Genomic DNA, 21,853 nt, shown 5'->3' on the forward strand with positions numbered 1-21,853 from the left:
TATTTGAATTACGGTAGAAAATCCGAACATAATATTAGACATAGTAGTAACTTCGCAATGGAAAACATCCTCAATTTAACCTTTTTCGCAACAGTTAGCCATTCTGAGTCTGACTTCAAAAATGGGTTACTCAACGATATAAAAATGCCACCCCTATGATTCAATGTTAACTAAAGGTAACATTCCTAAAAAACTAAAGGTATAATTATGCCTAGGTATGTATGGGTACGTTTATGATTTCCACTATTCATTCACTTGTTTTTAAGTTGATGGATGACCCTGTGTTTACATATAAGGTTTATACCTTTTAACTGTTATAATTGAAACTGTGGTAGCTTCCACTTGCAAGAAAAAAACTTTTTGAATTTTATTCCTAATACTTAATATTTAGTTTTCTTAAATTTTAAAAAACTAAGTTAGTTAGTATTATACTACTTATATAAATACTAAGAATTGGAATTGAACAAAGCTTCAAATAAATTTAAAGGTGTACATTATTGTGTGGTTTGTATATTTTAAAATCTACTCAGCAACATTATATAGATGAAAAACCAGAATTATATGACCACTACTGTACAATACAAGGTGGGAAATCTGATAATAAAAAAGTGCCACTTCCAAGAACTTTGAAAATGAAACCATTGGATTGAACCCCTTCATTTATATTGTTAATTAATTAGTGTTCATTCCACTAAAAGTAGCACAACAAAACAAAATTAAAAAAAAAAATTATCTGTATGTCAATGACATCCTTAAGTATAGATAGAAGAATTTCTATGAGAAAATGTTGTTAAATTTGTATCCATCCAATCTAAAAAAGGTGACCATTTATAGTTAATTTTATTTTAATATCCTAAAATGATCTTTGCATACTGGAGTCAGCAGTTGCCCTAAGTATATGTGATCCAAGATTTTTAACAAGATTCCTAATGAAAATTATAAAGGCATTGAAGATGGAAAATATTAGGTAGGTACGTTTTATGTTTTCTACAAGTTGACTAAAGCAGTAAGTGGTTTTTGACAGACTGGCCAGCTCAATGTGCCAATTTTATTACTATCAACTCAATTGATAAATAAACTAAAAATAGGTATATGTAGGCCTAATGCACTTATGTTAGGCCTCATTTACTTTTTTTACATAAACTCTTTTCTACTTTTCTACCCTACCACATTTTCTAAGGAAATAATTATACCGTATGTGGTATTTTTCTACGCCAGTACAGTAGCATCATTTTACAAGAGGAGGTTATACATAGAATAAATGTTTAGGGTACATTTTCCATTGACAAATAAAATTAAACATATTTAGAACAAAAATTTAACTCACAATGACAAACTGGTAAAAATTATTGCTTTTGTATGAAATTGTCTACGTACACTAGGTAAATGTCATGATCCAGCCAGTCAAATGTTCCGTTGGTGGAGAGGGGATGTTTCTTCAGAGCTAATGTTTCAGATTTACGTTCTTCAGAACTTATAAGGACTTGTTCAAATATTCTATCCCCAAAAGGTTTTTTTTCAATATCTCAGGGCTCCGAAATTGTGTAATCGTATAAGTCCAAAAGTATTTATTTATTTATTTCGACGGCAACCGCCATTTTACAAAATACATGAGATAAGATGTACATGCAACACGATACAAAATACAAAAGAAAACATGATATATGGATGCGTAAGAAATTATGGTGGTGGTGGTGGTGAACAATGTGGGTGAAATTACATAACAGTTACAACATTGTGAAAAATTAACAACACAACAATAACAACTGCCTGTGTAAATAATTAACAAAAATAACAATCAGTTAAGTATCAAAATTACAACATTGTGAATACATTAATAACAATAACAAAAAACAGTGTAAAAAACAATAAAAAAACAATCAGTGTAAATAATAACAACAATGACAAGCAGTGTAAATAAGTATCAAAAGACAACATTGTAAATAATTAACAGCAATAAATTTACTATACATAACAATAATAAACTATGGCAATAGGTAACAACATAATAAAATGTGACAAGAAGCTAACGTAACATAAAATACCCCTGCGGCAGCAAACCTGCCGTCTAAGCGAATTTCCATTTGGCTGAATTGATTTTCAATTGATCTATTTAAATAACATTAGGTTTAACGAGTACCTAGGTATGCTGCTACAAGGAAACTAATAAAGTTTGTGTTTTAAGTAAAATAATTATTGCTTAGTATAAAATGAATATATTTGCCAAGTTTGATCAAAAGATATCCATAAACAAGCAAACTACAACATTTTACAATATTCTCCTTAAGAATAACATGGGAATTTTAAATTTATCATTTTTTTAGTTTTCTCCGTAACCAATAACCGTACAAAAACACTTTGATATACTGAATTGTTTGTTTTTTTAAGCTCTTTAAGAAGGTTTAGAGAAAAATTGGGAAATTTTGTGTTTTGAGGGTCAAAAGTGAGAAAACCCAATTTTTATCCCATAAAACCCCCCATAAAGCCCTGTTCCCATGGTCCGATCATGCTGGATCGCGAACTTATTCAAGTTTATCCCACCTTACACCTTCAAACCAAATTTCATCAAAATCGGATAAAAATTACTCAAGTTATCATGTTCACGGACATATATACATACACAGGGTTAGTAAAAAGTGTGGAGACCCCCTGTTATTTTTTTAACGGCCCATACTAGAAAAACTAAACTCGGCACACCTTTGTGACATGTTATGAAGTACTTTTTGGGCATAACCGTCACTTGGTGTACATCCCCAAAATGGGGGATTTTGGGGGAAACTCAAAAATTTCAAACACAAAGACCCATCGAGTGACCCCTCATTTTGAAGGTCCTGGTAAAAGAAAACTAACAACGAAAACTAGAGGTTTCTATCTTAATCCAGTAAAAAATGGAAGCTGATTGAAATATTTAGAAATCAGAAATAACTTGCAATTTTATTCAATTGTTTATTATTGTTATTTTATTATGACCTTCAAAATGAGGGGTCACTCAATGGGGCTTATCATTTAAAATTTTCGAGTTTCCCCCAAAATCCCCCATTTCGGGTTTGGGAACTTATGAGAATTTCAATTGGCTGCCATTTTGTACTGAAATGAGATAGAGACCTCTAATTTGCGTTTTTGGTTTTCTTTTACCAGGACCTTCAAAATGAGGGGTCACTCGATGGGTCTTTGTGTTTGAAATTCTTTAGTTTCCCCCAAAATCCCCTATTTTGGGAATGAACACCAAGTGGCGGTTATGCCCAAAAAGTACTTCTTAACATGCCATAATGGTGTGCCGAGTTTAGTTTTTCTAGTATGGGCCGTTAAAAAAATAACAGGGGGTCTCCACACTTTTTACCAACCCTGTATATAAATCTTTATAGGTACCTATATATACATATATAAAAATTTGAACGAATGGTGTCTTTGGCCTCTGGGGACACCAAAATGAAAAAGTAAATCGGTCCTGGGCCTAAGTCTTACCATGAGACCTACGCGGTAATAGCTACTTCCCTATAGGGAAATTCGCTAAAAGGAAACAAAAGTATGGCTCTGGAAAAAAATCTTTTTGGTAGTATGCCAACAACAATAAAAATTAAGCACTTCACACTGTTGAACGTGTGGTCCTTTAAAGGCACCACCAAGGAACTATGATACCAGAAATCCCACCACGGGACACGAACCAGCACTTCCCGGCGTCTAGCGTTTGGCCCTTTTTAGAGGCACCACCAAGTGAGCGAACAACCAAAACACTGATAGAGAGAGGAGAGGTGTCAGAAGAGCAGCCTCTGGACTTCACGTCTAAAAGATGTTGGTGATGGCCTAAAGAAGTTTAGGTGTGGGCAGACGTCTTCGCTAAATCTCAGCAGTCTGGAGATTCCGTGGTCAAGGGTACAATTAGAGTGGGCTGATATCTCCTTTTGAAGACAGCTCTGGATCGGGTTCCTCTTGCAGCGTTAAAGTCTACTTAGTTCAGAAGTTCGGGCAGTCAATGACCCCATTTGCCAGTTTGAAAAGGAAGACAATATATGTCGTTGACGTCTCAGGGGAAGCGGTTGAAGGCCGAACTGCACCTCGAGAGCTGCTACAGGAACGTCAAGGAAAGGAAAAAAGTTTTAGACCCAGTAGTTTGAGAAATCGTGTTTGAATCCTGTTTAAGATTTCAATTTGGCCAGTTTGATATGGGTTCCAGATGACAGAGCAGTACTCCAAGATTGGTCGGGCTAGGGATTTGTATAGCGTGACAAGTGCCATGGGAGATTTGACAGATCTTGTAGACCGATGAACAAACCACAGAGGAGAAGACGCTCTTGAGGATATATGGATCAGGTGATCATGTGGGAAGGGACAGTGATTACACCAAGATCCCTGAATTTCTCGACCACACTGAGACTTCTGCCGTTGACGCAATAGTCATACTCGAGTGAAAATTTAAAAACGTACGTTTTCATGTCCCTGGCCTTTTACTTCGTAGATACTAGATTTGTAGTTTATTATTATGTGTTTTTATATTTTTTGGGATGGGGGCAACATGTTACACACATTTATTTAGTTTTAAATAGGTTCTAGGTATTTTTTTCGTATTTTTAAAGTCTCGAAATTCACGACCATGCCGTGTCCCTAGGGTACATTTTCCAACTTTCACGCTGTTTTTAGACTAATTATTCATGCCGAAATATATAAAGCCATATTTTTATGTCATCAATGGTTATAAAACTTACAAAAAAGGAGCATATTATAATTTTATTGTCATTGCAAACTGACTACCATGACAAAATAAGTCTGTCCCTCGATTTGGCGTCACGACCATTTGGGAAAGATTTTCAACTTTGGAGCACGACAGTGGCAAGCCTGGCATCGATGGAGTCAGTTGGTTTTAGAGACTAGTTAGGGGTGTGCGTCAGGATTGTAGTGCCGGTCGTTTCGAGTTAAAAGGAGGAATTACAAGATTAATAACGGAAAGATTGTGTTTTTTGTAATTTTGGTGTGTCCATGACCGTACGTAGTCATTCGATGAAGTAGACATGGTGTTAATTTTTGTTTATAAGATATTTCAATTGCTAGATTAACCTAGAAGTCCACTTTGTATCCTCGAACATGAGGTGCAGAGCTACCGCCAGAACAGAGCCAAATAACACGTAATTTCACGACCAAAGTTTCACGACCATTGCAGGTTTTTTCACGACCAATCCAGCCTTATGGATTATAGTGTGTTTGGTCGTGACAATAACTTTAATATAATTGTAAATTGAACAGTTTAGTTCAATTGAAACACATATTTTTATTATAACTAACAGTATAATTGAAGGATTGTTTAGAAAGATTTAGATTATTTCAGACAATTCACGACCGCACCACTTGTCCCTGACCATCACGTTTATGATTTCTATCATAAAAATTTCAAAAATTAAAATATCGTCATATTTCAATGTTTTATACACAAAAGAAGCACACCTATATACAAACATAACGATTTTTCGGGTTTCAGGTAAGTTTTTTCGGAGTTATATAAACTTAAAAATATTTTATTGGCTTTTTTTCAATTTTTTGAGTTTTTTTATTTTTTTCTAGAAAGACCAAATATACCAAAAGCTCAGTGACCTTTTTATTGTATAATGGTCATAAAAGTAAATTAGTTTATAGCAAAACATAGTTATAAAAATAATATTAACTATTTTTAATATTCATTTAAACGTCCGTTATGGTCGTGACAGGATTTTGTGTTTTTCCACTAAAGATGCTTTAAAAAAAAAAACTACCAAAGATATTGCGTTACCATGGACATTTTATGAAACTTCAAATGTTAATGAAATAAAAAACTAATAAAAGTTTTGAAAAAAGGGGAAAAAATTTTGCAAAGTGCTTTTCCTGAAAACGTACGTTTTTAAATTTTCACTCACTCATGAACTAAGTTACTGCGACTGAGAAACATTACTACACATTTGGAGATATTGAGCTCCATTGCATTTTATATGCACCATTTGCTGATGTTGTTAATCGAGTGTTGGAGCATTTCTTGGTCATGTGTGGAGGTTACTTTGTTGAACACCTTAATGTCGTCAGCAAATAAGAGAAATTTCGTTTTAATTTCTGGGCAGATGTCGTTTATGAACAAATTAAACAGTAGTGGTCCAAGATGAGAAACCTGGGGCACTCAAGAGGCAGAGAAGGGACGGGATTGCTCTCCATCACACCTAACAACGAGGGTGCGGTCAGTGAGGTAACTTTTCAGCGAGGAAAGTAATGGGCCGCAGAAGCCATAGCCCTCAAGTTTAGCAATCAATAAGCGATGGTCGATGGTCTATTCTGTCGAAGGCTTTGCTAAAATCCAGATGGACACAATCTACTTGGGAATGTTCGGTAAACCCTGGCATAATTAGATTGTGGAAAACGAGGAGGTTGTAATGGGCAAAATTCATTAGGGGGTTCGTTTTCATTATTTTAAGGCCGCGAAGGCTTGAGCGCGCTCGACAACAATGACAAACATGTCCACTGCAAGTCAAGTCTCCTAGTTCGTGACTTGGCCGCCGCGACCTCGGGGCGCTGACTTAGACGTGGTGGGGAGAAGCCGAGACCGGTGGACAGTGGACATTTCTTGAGACAGTCTATGGCGATTGGCGAGCGCTTGTTCGCCAAACACCCTCCCTCAAGAGCGTACAGCGGACCTGCGAGCATAGGTCGTGGATTCGACTCGCAACGTGCGAGACAACATAAAAGCGACAAAAATAATAAATCGAGAGAAGTATCATCAGACGTAAGTACTGTGGTATACCATTGCGTTAATAATAATCTTATTTTCCCCGTTTTACTTTGGCGAGTAAAAGTTAATTTTCGTTACGATCACCTTAGGTGTAAGAGATTAGCGTATTGTATTTCTCAGGCCGGCACTGCTAGGGCAGTGCCACAGTAGCCTACATTTTTTAGTTAATTTATCTAAAGTGGTTTTATTTTATTTTATCCAAAAGTATTTAATTTCGTTATTTTGTTATTGCGTGGGACGACCTTTTATTTCACTACGAGAGTATTATTTTTATTTTTTATTCGAGAAGCGATACCTTTTGTTAGACCTAGAACCTGGTCACGTATTTTAGTTCATAGAAGCATCGTATTTAGAGCCGATATATTCCTAGTCAGTGCGTCGTTGTGCTGACATACAACCATAGTATAGTGTGCGTGTAGGACGACGAAGATAACATCTACGAAGATCGAGAAGCGGTTAGCGAGCGACGGGGCTGACAGCTAAAACCCTGGACTACTCCCGAGCTGTCCGAGTAAATCGGGGGTAAGTTTAGGATAGGTTAAACCTACCCGAAATAAACACCTCACAAGGTTTGTGCAAGAGGAGCGACCCTGGATGAAGCCATGTTGTTCTGGAGTAATAAATCAGCCAAGTTGAAAAATTTCCAACAGTCAAGTATAAGGCTTTCATAAATTTTGGACAGGGCAGACTGAATGGCAATTGGTCTATAGTTTTTGTTGTTGTTTTTGCAACCTGATTTAAAGATAGGAACAACAAAGCTATGCTTCAGCACCGTCGGAAAAGTTCTCTCTGAGAGGAGTTTTGCAAAGTAAATTTGGAGGTGGGGTGCGAGGACCGGGCGCAGTACTTCAGTACAGCAGGCGGGATGTCGTCTGGGCCGGCTCATTTGTTCGGGTCCACTGCTTCAAACTTTCTCTGCACATCAAAAGCTTGAAACTGACAGCTTCTTATTGATAGATTCAGACCAAAGTCAAAAGTAGGCAGTGGAACGTCAGTCACTCGTAAACTGAAGAAAAATATCTAGAGAAAAGGTTGCATTTGCCTTCGGGGTCAGTGGCTTCTTCTGAGTCAAGAAACAGAGGATGGGAGCGAAGATGAGTTTTTTTTGCATTTAACATATGACCAGAAGGACTTCGTGTTTGAGGGGATACTGTCCTCGATCTTGCTGAGATATAGCCCCCTGCAGACGGGGACAGTAGTGGCGTCCAGTACTGGCATCCACAAGTGGCGGCCACTGTACTGTCAAGACAGTAGCCCTACACTCGGGGACAGTACTGGCTGCCACAGAATCTGTTTTTAGTGCCAGCCAGTGTGACACCACAGTGTTTTTTTTTGTTCTTTTTTTCAGAATCAAAATGGATTAATTTGACGTGGAATACGAAAATGCAGTGGATGAAGTTGTCGAAGAAGTTGTTGATGAAGTAATTAATGTTTTGAGTGAAGAATTGGAAGATATAGTAAATACCCCCGCCGCTGCAAACCTGCAGACTAAGCGAATTATCATTAGCCTGATATATATGATATATGAAGGTAATTTAAATGAATGTGTCCAGCGTCTATAAGTTAGGTTACCAACTTAATAATAGGCCTAGATTGTACATTTCGCTACGGCAATCACGGATTGACAACAGTTTCCTCAGTGCTCTAATTGCGACTAGAACATTTTAAGAATTAAGGTTAGGAAAAAATGGCTGTTTGTAGGTCACGTGACCACGCTACTGTCCTCTGAGTGGCCAGTAAACTCAAACTATTTTGTCTTTACTGGCGGCCAGTATAGCTACTGATGGCCGTTCAAGCGTCCGGTACCTTATCCCACGTAGACAGTAGGCGGACAATTACTGGCCGCAATTAATGGCCAGGCCTTCTGGACGCCACTACTGTCCTAGTGGCCTGACTACTGTCCCCGTCTACAGGGGGCTGAAATTGAACGGAGTGACATTGAATTGTTTGTAACTTGCAGACTCTTCTTATATTTTGGAAGTTCAAGTAATGTTGATGGGATAGTGATTTATATTTCTTATGTAAAGCCATAGATAAAACATACTCCTTGAGGAGTATGTTTTATCTATGGTAAAGCCTTCTTAGCTATGATTATGATTAGTCTTCTGAGGTTATTCCGGTTATTCGAGAACCAATGTGGACATTTTGAGCCAGCGGATTTTTTAAGGGTGAGTGGGACTTGATGGTGGATCCAATGTATGTACAGAAGTTGTGAAAATCATTCTCTATGTTGAATTGATCAGACAGAATAGGATAGTTGAGACGAAGGAGACTATCTCTATGACAGTGTTGACATTACAACGTCGGAAGTCATGGAAGCTATTAAAATGTAATCCGTAGAATAAATTAACACCAAACATGGTGTTTATTTATTGTAGGCGTATGCTAAAGTGTAGTTTTGAGATAAATTAATCGGACCTAATATGGTCTTATTTTCCCTCATCTTACCACTTATGCCTTGCCCATATGGGGACCATGAGAGTAAGCGGATCTTATTTCTATTCCGTTTGCAGAAGCGGGTAATTAGAACTATATTTTCTTAAAAAAAACGACAAACTTGCAAACTGGGTTTTCAAACTCCAAACATCTTAACGTTTCCACCCATTTTCATATAGTTTCACGTTTCATAAACCCTATATTCATTCCTAAAACAAAACATCGACAAGTTCAATATTTCCCATGACCATATAATTACAATTTAAGAACTTCTTATAATCTCCCTGTCCGTTATACATTTTTTTTTAATATCTCCGTTACAATGCAGAAAAATATCTTTAACAACCTTCCAACGCATCTAAAGACAGAGTCAGACCATCTGAAATTCAAAAGGAAGTTAAAATCATTCTTATTAAATAAATGCTACTACAGCGTCCGTGACTTCCTGACTGACGGATAGATTCTTATTTATAATTGTAAACAAAATGATTCGTAAAAATTATGTTTTAAGTTATTTTATTATTGTAAGATAAATGACATTGTATTTTGTACTATTTTGACGTAACCAATGCATGTATATGTGTCCATAATTGGTCCAATCAATAAACGTGTTATTGAGTTATGTTTTAGTATCATATTATTTAATCTAAGGATGGATAGTTTCAATCGATATAAGCATAGCCCAGTTAGGAGACTGTACCCACGATATCGATTGATGATGTCAAATCATAGATTTAAGAAATAATAGATAAATTTAAAACTATAAACTCGTATTGTATTATTATAATACAACATTGAAAACTGTGATATTGTAATGAAAATACATGTAAAATTTAATATACTCAATCTTATGAAGCTGATATAGCATTTGTAGTGCAGACGATGTCGTTGGCAACACTGTTGTTAGCCAAGTTTACAAAAAAAAACAATTCTGCTAATAGTGCTAACAACAGTAATAACAGCAAACAGACAGACAGTAACAGTAACAGTGCTGCTAACTTCAATGACTTCAATATTATCTAAACAACCATCCATACATAATGGTAAAATTTACCCAGATAAATGATTAGGATCAGTTTAATTGTCATATCCTTTGTGAAATCACACTGAGTCATTGTGTTTTCTAGTTTTAAATATACTTTTTCTAAAAATGTCAGTAAAGGTTCTTGTTAATAAATGCGAAAACTTCTGTGCCAAACAGATAACACAATTTATGGTTATCGGTTTTGTGAACAATGGATAGGGCCATCATCAACACATTTTAATTAAGAAGATCGAGTAGGATCAAGAATATAAGACCATCCATGAATGGGGTAAACATTTAGGGCAGTGAGAAAAAGTATTCATTGAATTTTATTGAGATATGTGATCATTACCAAGTAATTGTTTGTGATAGCTTAAACTGTGAAAGGTTATGCAGGAACATCTCATAGTGAGATGTAATTAGCATTTCTGCTAGGTTACATATCCATCCGAATACAGTATGATATACAAGCAAGAAATCTTTATTTTGATTTCTATCATCATTGGCTTTCTAAAAAATGGATTTTACTGTGAAGATACTCCAGAACCAGGTAAGCAGTTAGCCTACCAATGTTCCCTTGGTTTGGCTACCTTCGGTTATTCCAAGTACCGATAGTGCCAATTTATGTTTACATTAATAATTGTACTTCACAAAATGTGTAGATGTCCATCCAGTAGTCCAAGTTTAATTTCAGTGTTGGTATAGCTAATGTCTAGATGCTTTTAGCCACAAGGTACCCTAAGTTAGGCTATTTTATTTAGGCGCCTATGTCAGTTAAGTTTTACCAATTGTGTCTGCAAATCATATTGAACCATGATTTATCTATTCAGGGTGGAGCATGATAAATTTTAAATTTTCATGTATCAGCTGGTGGTTTAACCCTCCGAGTGTTATTTGTCGCTGCAGCGACACATAACACACTTTGTGTACCTAGTGTTTTGTGTCGCTGCAGCGACTCTCAAACACTGTTTACGGCGAAGTCTCTATGACTGACAAAATCGGATTGAACTGGATCGAGTTAGGTATCGTTTTACTTGACAGATTCAGAGCTTTCTCCGGAGGTCTGTCTTTAAGCGCTATTCATTTTAGTTCCGAAAATATTGTAGCAGACAGCTGACGTGCGTATTTGTAAACAACTTTGTTAACCTTGGACCGATGACTGATATGTTTTATTACGTTTATCATTGTTTTAGTGTTAAAAATCAAAAGTAGTGATATACGTGGTGCATTATAAGAAGATTTAAGTGATTTTAAAGGGCTGGTTGATGATCCTGAAGAAGTAGGTAGTGATATTGATGTAAATTATCAGCCAGATTCCTAGCTATGGTTAGGCTATGCATTCTTAGCTAAACGCTATGTACTGAAATCTGTTTTTTGCCCATAACTTATTTATTTGCAAATCTACTTCCTTATATTATTATATATTTGTAATCCTCATAAAATTTAGAACAAAGTGGCTATTTTCAAATATTTATAGGCCTATAATATATACAATTTCATTGAGCGCAAACTTATTTTTTTTTGAAAATTTTCGAAATTATATTTTTTTTACCTAAAAATTTTTTTTTGAAAAAATGTTCCTTATGTTTTATATATAATATTGAAGCCCATGATTTTCCAAACAAAATGGTATATAGAACATTAGAATTAACATTGTTTTAAGCTTCTCAGATCCGTTTTAATAAAACCTTGCAAATGCGCCAAAAATAGGTGGACATTAAGGCCTAAACTATGGACACTTGGAGGGTTAAGTTGAAAAATTAAATTCTTGAATAAAGACCCATCTATACTGCCAGGCTCTTTTCAAATAATCAACCAAGACACGCCAATTCCTCCAATGAGTAAAACCAAGATTGTGATTTTGACCAAGAAGTAATTGACACATCGTTTCAATGCAGATGGGAGACGTTGAAATCTCAACCGTTTAAGCTGTCAAGTACCTTGGGATCATAGGGGACCAGGGTTGCCACCTTAGGTCAGGGAAAAATTGGGACATTGCTCAATGCTCCCCGATTAACATAGGCTTAAATACGGGCATGAGGAACCAAATTTGTGACTGTCCCGGCAGAATTGAAACGGTTGGCAACCCTGTGGTGGACAGTGAAGCTGGCGGGACGGTACCTTCTGTCAGTCCTTAGTCGGTTAATGGTCAAAGTCGGAGGTCCTTGTTCCAGTCCTAAAAGGCAGTGACTGTGGTCCAATTTGTAAACCAGTACAGAAGTGTGAGCAGACATGATAAAAAAAGAGGTATACAGGATATCACTCGTGTCAGGTAGCACTCAAGGTAACATCCGCTTATTGAACAGTGTCTGAACCCACCGTTCTGGTGTTTACTGGAGTCATCCCTGTCAAGTTTTTAGTGGCTAAGAGGCCGGGAGGGCACACCCCCCCCCCACGGTCAGGGCCCGGGTGGGGTGGGCGGGGTGTGGGAGGGGGGGTATCAATCTATCTGGGGAGGTCCAGGCAAGAACAGAGGAGCGCACCCTCACCTACCAGCTCTGGCAAGAGAGCTGGGAATAGGAGAAGCCTGACCAGGCGCAGTTGGTCCCCTTGGGGTTAATCGGTGGTGCAGGGTTATTTGTTACATCACCTCGTATCTGACATGTTTCGGCTATTTTTGGTCATACCTGTTCAGGATGGACATGGCCGTGTTACCCGATTGGACATCTACCTTTCCCTTTCTAATCTATTATATCACTCCATCAATCAAAGACAAGATGCACAATTGATTCTTACTTTTAAAATGTCCCTTGTATGAACATTGTTACCAAAAGCAATTTTATTATTGATACACCAAGTTTAATCATTAACACAATCAAATTTCATTACAAAATACGTTACCTACGTATCAATATTTAGACCTCATAATGTATGTTGAAGTGCAAAGCCCTCATTAACTTTAATTTCTTTTCAGATCTAATAACGAACGAACTTATTGTCGATGAGAGCTTCATAGAATACGCTAATGAGAGTGAGTAGAATTGCCTTATTCTAACACTTGCCACAGTTTTTAGGTGGGCCATTCATTGGTACTTTCCATTAATCTCTTTATTATAGTTGAATAGTTTTATGAATATTTATGGTTTAGATTGATTTTATGGCGAAATTTCGGGTTGAGAGACAAAATTAGATTTCAAAATACGTAATTGACGTCTCACCTGAAATTCAGTCACACCATAAATTTGACAAGATAGCCTAGCCTACAATGAGATAGTCCAGGACTCTAACGTGTTCGTTAATTAATTATCGTTTTCAGTTTATTGGCTCAGAATATTAATTACAACACTGCTAACACGTTTAGCTTTACTTTTAACAAGTGCTCATCACAGCCACTCGAAAAGATAATCGAAGCTAAATTTGGAATTTTGAATAAACTATCGTGAATGTGAATAAGCATAATTAATTGGAAACTTAAGCTAAGCGTGATTTGTTCGTTATAATTGGTAATCAATCACCAAAGTAAACGTGTCTGGAAAATTAGACTTGGTCGATCACCAGAGTCGATTCGGGGTTTCTTAGATTAAAATAACGTAATACTGTTCGGGGTAATTGAATAAATTCTACGTATATCGTTCTGGCTACTTAAATGATTTCCTAAGCTGGTTAGAGTTAAATGGCTGTGAGCTCGTTCGTGAAAAAGAGTGCGGGTTGCGCACGACTGCGGCACAATATAATAAAAATAATAAAACTTCTCTAAAAATTGAGATTAAACAAAATAAATTCGGTACCTAGCACACTAACCTGATACCTTAGGATTCTACCAGGAACGGGGAAAATCTTTAACTGACCAGAATTTAATAAGTTCAAATATAAACTTATTTATATTTGAAATATTTTTGAAATATTTTGGTAATGCTGTTGGATTCCAAACAGCAAGTGTGTAGACGGTTCGGTAGCGGGTGGACAACTGACCCTGAGGTCTGCTCTTCTGGTCCTTCTTCGCCATCGCCCCTGGCGGCGAGGTAGGTAACTAGCGTCCTCCCCTCTACTATGACGTAGGACCCCTGCCCCTACGATGTTGCTGACAACGCGGGCTCGGCTTACCCCAAACGTAGAAAATTATTATATCTTTGAAATAAAACTTTAAAACGGATTTTTACCCCTCAACGGGTTTTGGGTCGTTACTATTTATTACCGTGAATCAATTATTGAATGTTTGGCCAAATCTAAGACTTATTATAAGGAATGTTTGGTCTACAAGGAGAGGGATCGGAACTTCTTGGGTACCAGTACCTAAGGGACCAGTTTCTATTTCAGCAATAGTCACTCCATCGATGATGACCAAACAACTCTTCAATCAACTCGAGTGTAATAATTTAATGTCTTTAAGGCAATATAATTTCAGAAAGCCTAGATTTATCGCTAGGGCTGTAATGATAGTGGTTGATAATGCTTTTGGGGTTGGAAACTCAGCTGGTCACATACTGTGTGACAAAAGTTGTGGCTTTTATTGTGTAAACCATTACTTGCTTATACGGAAACTTGAAAGAATTTGTGTAGGCTATGTTGTTCTGAGGACTATCTAAGATTACATAGGCTATAAAACTTACCGTCTTGAAGCAATCCAGTATTGTACTTAGCTGTTTCGGCTTTATAAAGCCATCTTCAGCACTTTCTTCATAGAGGTTATTTCATAATAAATATGCAAACATCCTTGTTCTTGTCAACTTGTTACAATACATTTGAAACACAAATAAAAACACGAAAGACGAAACATCTAAGATTATCTTTCAAGAAGGTGTCAGATGGTCTCTATTGAAGGAGTAACTTCATATCCGCCGAGTGTAGATTTCGGTAATCAGTCCGATATTATTTCTATGACTTCAAAAAGAGCGGAAATGTCTTCCTTTTGGCAGACCATCGGTCAGCTGTGAGAGGGAAGCCAAGCTCTTGAGGACGCTTAAAAATGCTTTGAGACAAATGGTTTCCAGTCAAATATGATGCAAACTCAGTCTCTCGTCTGCAGGTTTGTCAGAAACCCCTCCCTCGATAAACTTGTTAAACTTCTAGGCTTTACAGTGGATCAGCAAATGTCATGGAATGAACATGTAGTACAAATTGTTAACAAACTTTCAAACTGTTTCTTGTTATTAAAGTTAGGCCACTTGATAACTGACTCTTATCTATTGGGTATCTACCATGCCATGTTTCATTGCCATGTGATTCATCGTCTGTTGATGTGGGGTCATGCTCCTCTGGGCAGAAGAAATTCTGACTGCCATTCCCTTTGTAAACCAATTTTTGTGAGGTTGGGCATTTTCACAGTGTTTGGTCACTGCATCCTAACCTGCACTCTGCACGCTCCCAGAGCTGCTACAGTATTGACGAGCCTGATATCAGAAACAGGGTAATTTTGACATACCTAGAGTTAGGCTGCCCAGAACTTGGAAATGTTTCAATATTGTAGACATCAAAATCGTACAAATGCCTAGCTCTGTCAGAAGTCTAAACAAGAAAAGCTTAAGAAGAATAGTGCCACCCCTTTAGAGAACTATTCTCTAGATAAGTATTTTGATGGCCCTCTTTAAGATCCGGTCTGTATTTTTTTGTTAAATTCATGTTTTGATTTATATGATTGAAAAAAGTCTTTTCACGCCATCAACTTTGGGATCAAATATGTAGATCTGGTAATAAGACAATCTCTACCATTTGTTATGATTGTTACTGTATTCTAATTAGGTCTTAAGCTTATAGCCGATAGTAATATGAATGGTCCTACTTAACATTTTTTTAGGAATTGTGTACATGATTCTAATATACCGGTAACTGCTCAGAAATGATTATTTCTTTGAAGTTAGACTATTAATAAGTTGATTATTTTCAATCTTATTGTAATTATCCAAATTCACAGGCCTCAGTAAACCTCAGAATTTAACCATCGGGGAAATAACAGATACATCAATGGAGCTAAAATGGATCAAACCTAAGACTTCAAATCCAAACCAGGTGTTGGAATATCAAATTTATTACATTCACAACAATTATACCAACTGCAAAAAGCATTCAACACCTGCCCTAGAAGTGACCTTCAATTTAACCAATTTAGGTAGGCTCATGAATTATTAGCATTTCTTTTAAGATATTTTGTGTTGATTTATCTAAATACTGTAAAAGCTCAGCGCAAACGGTGCAGCTATTTCCTGACAAGGGTTCTGTAATTCTTACAATTTCTGTCCTGCTTGTCCTTTATTGCTGTTGCTTGTTATTTGTTTGTAATTTATGTCAATTCCAAGTCAAATCATAAAAGTGCAAAATGAAATGAAAAAAAATGATTTATTGTCGTTCAACTACAAAGTTCATGACAATAGTCAAAAGGAAAACAAAACAATCAAGATGGCTCTGGTTCTCAAGTGCATCAACAATGCAAAGTTCTCTTAGGTTATTTTACAGAGTATCAATTTTTAGGCAATTTATTGTTGCCAATTGATCAAAATTCCACCATCAAACCAAACCATTACTAAGTGTTACACTGACTTTTGAGTGTTCAAATTAAAAAAATACTTGATTTAATGAAATCAGATGTCACCCAGACATCGCTGTTGATAAAGTTATCCCTTGGGCTACTTTAGCCTGTAGGTAATAAGAGTTTATTATACCGAAAAGTTGCAACTCAATTCGCAAGTAATTAATAGTTTAGTTCATATAAAATAAAATAATACCATTTGTTTAGAAACTTACTCAACCGTTTTGAAAGATTTGAAATATTTTGATATTTTTCAGAACCTTTTGCCCAGTACAAGGTTTTTGTGAAAGCTTCTTCCAACAACCACGATGGATTGCCCAGTGACGCTGTCATTAGGCAAACAGATGTCAGCGGACCAGGACCTCCTGTGATACTGAATGCTACTTGCGCTACTCCCTCCACTCTGGTCGTCTACTGGCAGCATCCTCCATCCTTCAACAAAACAGTGGACGTCTACATCATCGCCTACCGTGAGGAGAACTCGTACACATTCAGCAACATCACAGTGAAGCCATGCAACAATACTTGCAAAGAAAACAAGGTAGGTAACTACCAACAAAATTACGAATTTGAATCAAATAATTGTCTTGTGCAGGGTGTTCAGCTGACCTGAAAGTCAGGAAAACCAGAATTTATAAATTAATTTTGATAGTATTAAAAATTAATTAGCACAATCATGGTGTTATTGTGCTCTGGTTAGATTCTCAGAGGTGTTGTCATTTACGTAGTTGACAATCATGGTGTTATTGTGCTCTGGGTAGATTCTCAGAGGTGTTGTCATGGACGTAGTTGACAATCATGGTGTTATTGTGTTCTGGGTAGATTCTCAGGGGTGTTGTCATGGACGTAGTTGACAATCATGGTGTTATTGTGTTCTGGGTAGATTCTCAGAGGTGTTGTCATTTACGTAGTTGACAATCATGGTGTTATTGTGCTCTGGGTAGATTCTCAGAGGTGTTGTCATGGACGTAGGTGACAATCATGGTGTTATTGTGTTCTGGGTAGATTCTCAGAGGTGTTGTCATGGACGTAGTTGACAATCACGGTGTTATTGTGTTCTGGGTAGATTCTCAGAGGTGTTGTCATGGACGTAGTTGACAATCATGGTGTTATTGTGCTCTGGGTAGATTCTCAGAGGTGTTGGCATGGACGTAGTTGACAATCACGGTGTTATTGTGCTCTGGGTAGATTCTCAGGGGTGTTGTCATGGACGTAGTTGACAATTATGGTGTTATTGTGTTCTGGGTAGATTCTCAGGGCAGTTGTCACAATCGTAGGTGACAATCATGGTGTTATTGTGCTCTGGGTAGATTCTCAGAGGTGTTGTCATGGACGTAGTTGACAATCACGGTGTTATTGTGTTCTGGGTAGATTCTCAGAGGTGTTGTCATGGACGTAGTTGACAATCATGGTGTTACTGTGCTCTGGGTAGATTCTCAGAGGTGTTGGCATGGACGTAGTTGACAATCACGGTGTTATTGTGCTCTGGGTAGATTCTCAGGGGTGTTGTCATGGACGTAGTTGACAATCATGGTGTTATTGTGTTCTGGGTAGATTCTCAGGGCAGTTGTCACAATCGTAGGTGACAATCATGGTGTTATTGTGCTCTGGGTAGATTCTCAGAGGTGTTGTCATGGACATAGTTAACAATCATGGTGTTATTGTGCTCTGGGTAGATTCTCAGAGGTGTTGTCATGGACATAGTTAACAATCATGGTGTTATTGTGCTCTGGGTAGATTCTCAGAGGTGTTGTCATGGACGTAGGTGACAATCATGGTGTTATTGTGCTCTGGGTAGATTCTCAGTGGTGTTGTCATGGACGTAGGTGACAATCATGGTGTTATTGTGTTCTGGGTAGATTCTCAGAGGTGTTGTCATGGACGTAGGTGACAATTATGGTGTTATTGTGTTCTGGGTAGATTCTCAGAGGTGTTGTCATGGACGTAGTTGACAATCATGGTGTTATTGTGCTCTGGGTAGATTCTCAGAGGTGTTGTCATGGACGTAGTTGACAATCACGGTGTTATTGTGCTCTGGGTAGATTCTCAGGGGTGTTGTCATGGACGTAGTTGACAATCATGGTGTTATTGTGTTCTGGGTAGATTCTCAGGGCAGTTGTCACAATCGTAGGTGACAATCATGGTGTTATTGTGCTCTGGGTAGATTCTCAGAGGTGTTGTCATGGACGTAGTTGACAATCATGGTGTTATTGTGTTCTGGGTAGATTCTCAGGGCAGTTGTCACAATCGTAGGTGACAATCATGGTGTTATTGTGCTCTGGGTAGATTCTCAGAGGTGTTGTCATGGACGTAGTTGACAATCATGGTGTTATTGTGTTCTGGGTAGATTCTCAGGGCAGTTGTCACAATCGTAGGTGACAATCATGGTGTTATTGTGCTCTGGGTAGATTCTCAGGGGTGTTGTCATGGACATAGTTAACAATCATGGTGTTATTGTGTTCTGGGTAGATTCTCAGGGCAGCTGTCACAGTCGTAGGTGACAATCATGGTGTTATTGTGTTCTGGGTAGATTCTCAGGGCAGCTGTCACAGTCGTAGGTGACAATCATGGTGTTATTGTGTTCTGGGTAGATTCTCAGGACAGCTGTCACAGTCGTAGGTGACAATCATGGTGTTATTGTGTTCTGGGTAGATTCTCAGGGCAGCTGTCACAGTCGTAGGTGACAATCATGGTGTTATTGTGTTCTGGGTAGATTCTCAGGGTAGCTGTCACAGTCGTAGGTGACAATCATGGTGTTATTGTGTTCTGGGTAGATTCTCAGGGCAGCTGTCACAGTCGTAGGTGACAATCATGGTGTTATTGTGTTCTGGGTAGATTCTCAGGGCAGCTGTCGCAGTCATAGGTGACAATCATGGTGTTATTGTGCTCTGGCGCTCTGGGTAGATTCTCAGGGGTGTTGTCCTAATATCTGGAGACAACCATTGTCGGGTTCGCTGGAAATGATTGAAGATTTTCACTCTGTTATGGAAGATGATTACAATGCTGATGTGATTTTAGTAAAAGCTGTTTTTAAAATCAAATTACTGACTGATCTTAGAGTTGATTTTAAGTAAAATATAAAATACATTTTTCTACCTGGAAATCCCAAAATTGTCCTTGAATTTTATTTTTATAACTTGTTGTTAGACACACAGTTGTGGATTTTATATCATATCATTCATATTGTCATATGTCAGTCTAATTTATAGGTCTAGGCTATATCACAATGTATGTTATTTAACCCTTTCAGTGCTAGGCCAATAATTCATATTTTGTAAGACTTTTTTGTTTGCCTTTTAATTCCATTACCCGTTGTTGAATTTCAACTGTCATGTTGTCACTATTTTATTAATTAGGCTAATTTTGAATAATAACACAATAAGAAAATATATAAGAAAGATAAATCCCGGTATTTGTAGTAAACATCAAATAAAACTTAGTTTTTGTTGCAATTTTCCTGGTTTTCCTATAAATTTTTATGTTCTGATAGCATTATTTGAAACCGAAATCTCACAAAATCAAAAGACATATAGTTTACAATGTAATATTGAATTTAACCCTGATTTAGTTTGACGAGGTTATTGTAATATAGCACTTTTAGGGAAACTAATGTTTTGCAGCAAAGTCTCTGGAACACATTTACTACTACTAAAACAAGATTGCATCTAAATAGTCCGTGACTAGCTGGTGCTGCTACCTAGTAACGCATTGAACAACCATCTGCAGCGCCATCTGTTCGCAATCGGTGGCGACAGCTTAAATACCGGGTTTTGACTCCCCAGTCTTCAAGCACAGATAGCCGAGAAGGCTAGGGCGTGTGTCACTTGGCCAGTGGCATTCGTCTGCTCGGGTTCGAATCCCGTCCTGTGTGGCAAATAATTGGTGACCTGTGTGTTTGTAGCGATATACTACAACCACTGGGACATAGTGAGGCGTTCATAATCCTTGGTTTAGACATACACCTCGAAATCATCGGATTGGGGGAATCTTTTAGCTAAGTGGTTGGTAGTGTATCCTATGAACATGCAGGTCACCAATGGCCGTTTTGCTATTTTTTTTTTTAAATAACCTTCCTCTCTATATCCCTTAGGGGTTTTTAAAAACAACGATATATCGTTTCATAGCACTGAAAGTGTTAAGTATTAAATTACTATATAATTGAACCTCAATTTTCTCATAGATGTTAACAGAATATTTATTATTAGTTGTAAAATTCTATCAACATGTTACAGGCTGAAATATACAACCTAACCAGTGAAATGTATGAAATCAAGATAAGAGGGGCCACACGCAGCATTTATGGTGAAGATAAGGAAGTAGTGGGACGAGCCTCAGAGTCCCGTAAGGTTCCCATGATCAACTGTGGTGTGAGAGACAGTCATTATGTGGTCATGGAAGGCCTCAATGCTGGAATCATTGCCGGGATTGTCTGTGTTTGCTTTGCTCTTTTATTGGCCATAGTTGCCTTTATCATTTGGAGGTTAGTTATAATTAGTATAACTTATTAGTAGTTATTAGTATAAGTTATTAGTATTACAGTATTACAGTTATTAGTATAACTTTTTGGTTATATTGTTATATTACTTGTTGTTATCGCTATCACATATAAAATATTATGTACAGTAGAACCTCGATTAACCGGGAGCGGATCAACCAGGCGGTGGATCAACCGTGGTCAATATAGATGCCTCTTAAATTATGTTACATAACCTCAAAAATACCTTGAAAATGTTGTGAATTGTGTTTCTTTAGCTTAATATGTTGGAATGCACTGTATATATAACTATTTCTGACCATTTTTATATTTAGTTTTATTGTTTTTGAAACATCACAGTTCATTTGACAAAAATAAATGGAAGCAAAACAAAGAAATAGCCATTGGTAGCTTCAAGGTCAAGCTATCTGCTTGCACTGACAATTGTCTGCTACCTACAAATCTGTCTGGTGTGCGCTTGCTGTGTCATCAGTTTGTGATTGGGTGATTAGTAATCATGACAACTTTTTGAATGTGTGTATGAAGAGAAACCCAAGAAAGAATAGAATAACTAAGATAAGAAATAAGCAATTTTGTTATTATGTTAGCATTGTTATCTTTAGGCCTATATAATTTTGCGACTGTTTTTATTGTCGCTAAGTACTATTGTTTTATACTCTTTTATCGTTATCTAATGTTTTTATTGACATTACG

At 37.2% G+C, this 21,853-nt stretch overlaps 1 protein-coding gene across 1 annotated transcript in view; it reads left to right on the top strand.

Annotated features, from left to right (window-relative positions):
- The first annotated feature begins 10,182 nt into the window (after nt 1-10,182).
- The window catches only part of LOC128998526 (tyrosine-protein phosphatase 99A), a 30,836-nt gene continuing 19,165 nt past the window's right edge, over nt 10,183-21,853 (top strand). Inside the window, exons 1-5 of the mRNA XM_054424698.1 lie at nt 10,183-10,752; nt 13,117-13,173; nt 16,054-16,248; nt 16,923-17,206; nt 20,898-21,145. Of these exons, the coding sequence (XP_054280673.1) occupies nt 10,662-10,752; nt 13,117-13,173; nt 16,054-16,248; nt 16,923-17,206; nt 20,898-21,145 (875 nt within the window). The 5' untranslated portion in view covers nt 10,183-10,661. The remainder of the gene's footprint in view (nt 10,753-13,116; nt 13,174-16,053; nt 16,249-16,922; nt 17,207-20,897; nt 21,146-21,853) is intronic.

The sequence above is a fragment of the Macrosteles quadrilineatus genome, unplaced genomic scaffold (assembly GCF_028750875.1).
Source record: "Macrosteles quadrilineatus isolate MER2022 unplaced genomic scaffold, UCM_ALF_1.0 Scaffold_7__1_contigs__length_78375512, whole genome shotgun sequence".
NCBI classification, from domain to species: domain Eukaryota; kingdom Metazoa; phylum Arthropoda; class Insecta; order Hemiptera; family Cicadellidae; genus Macrosteles; species Macrosteles quadrilineatus.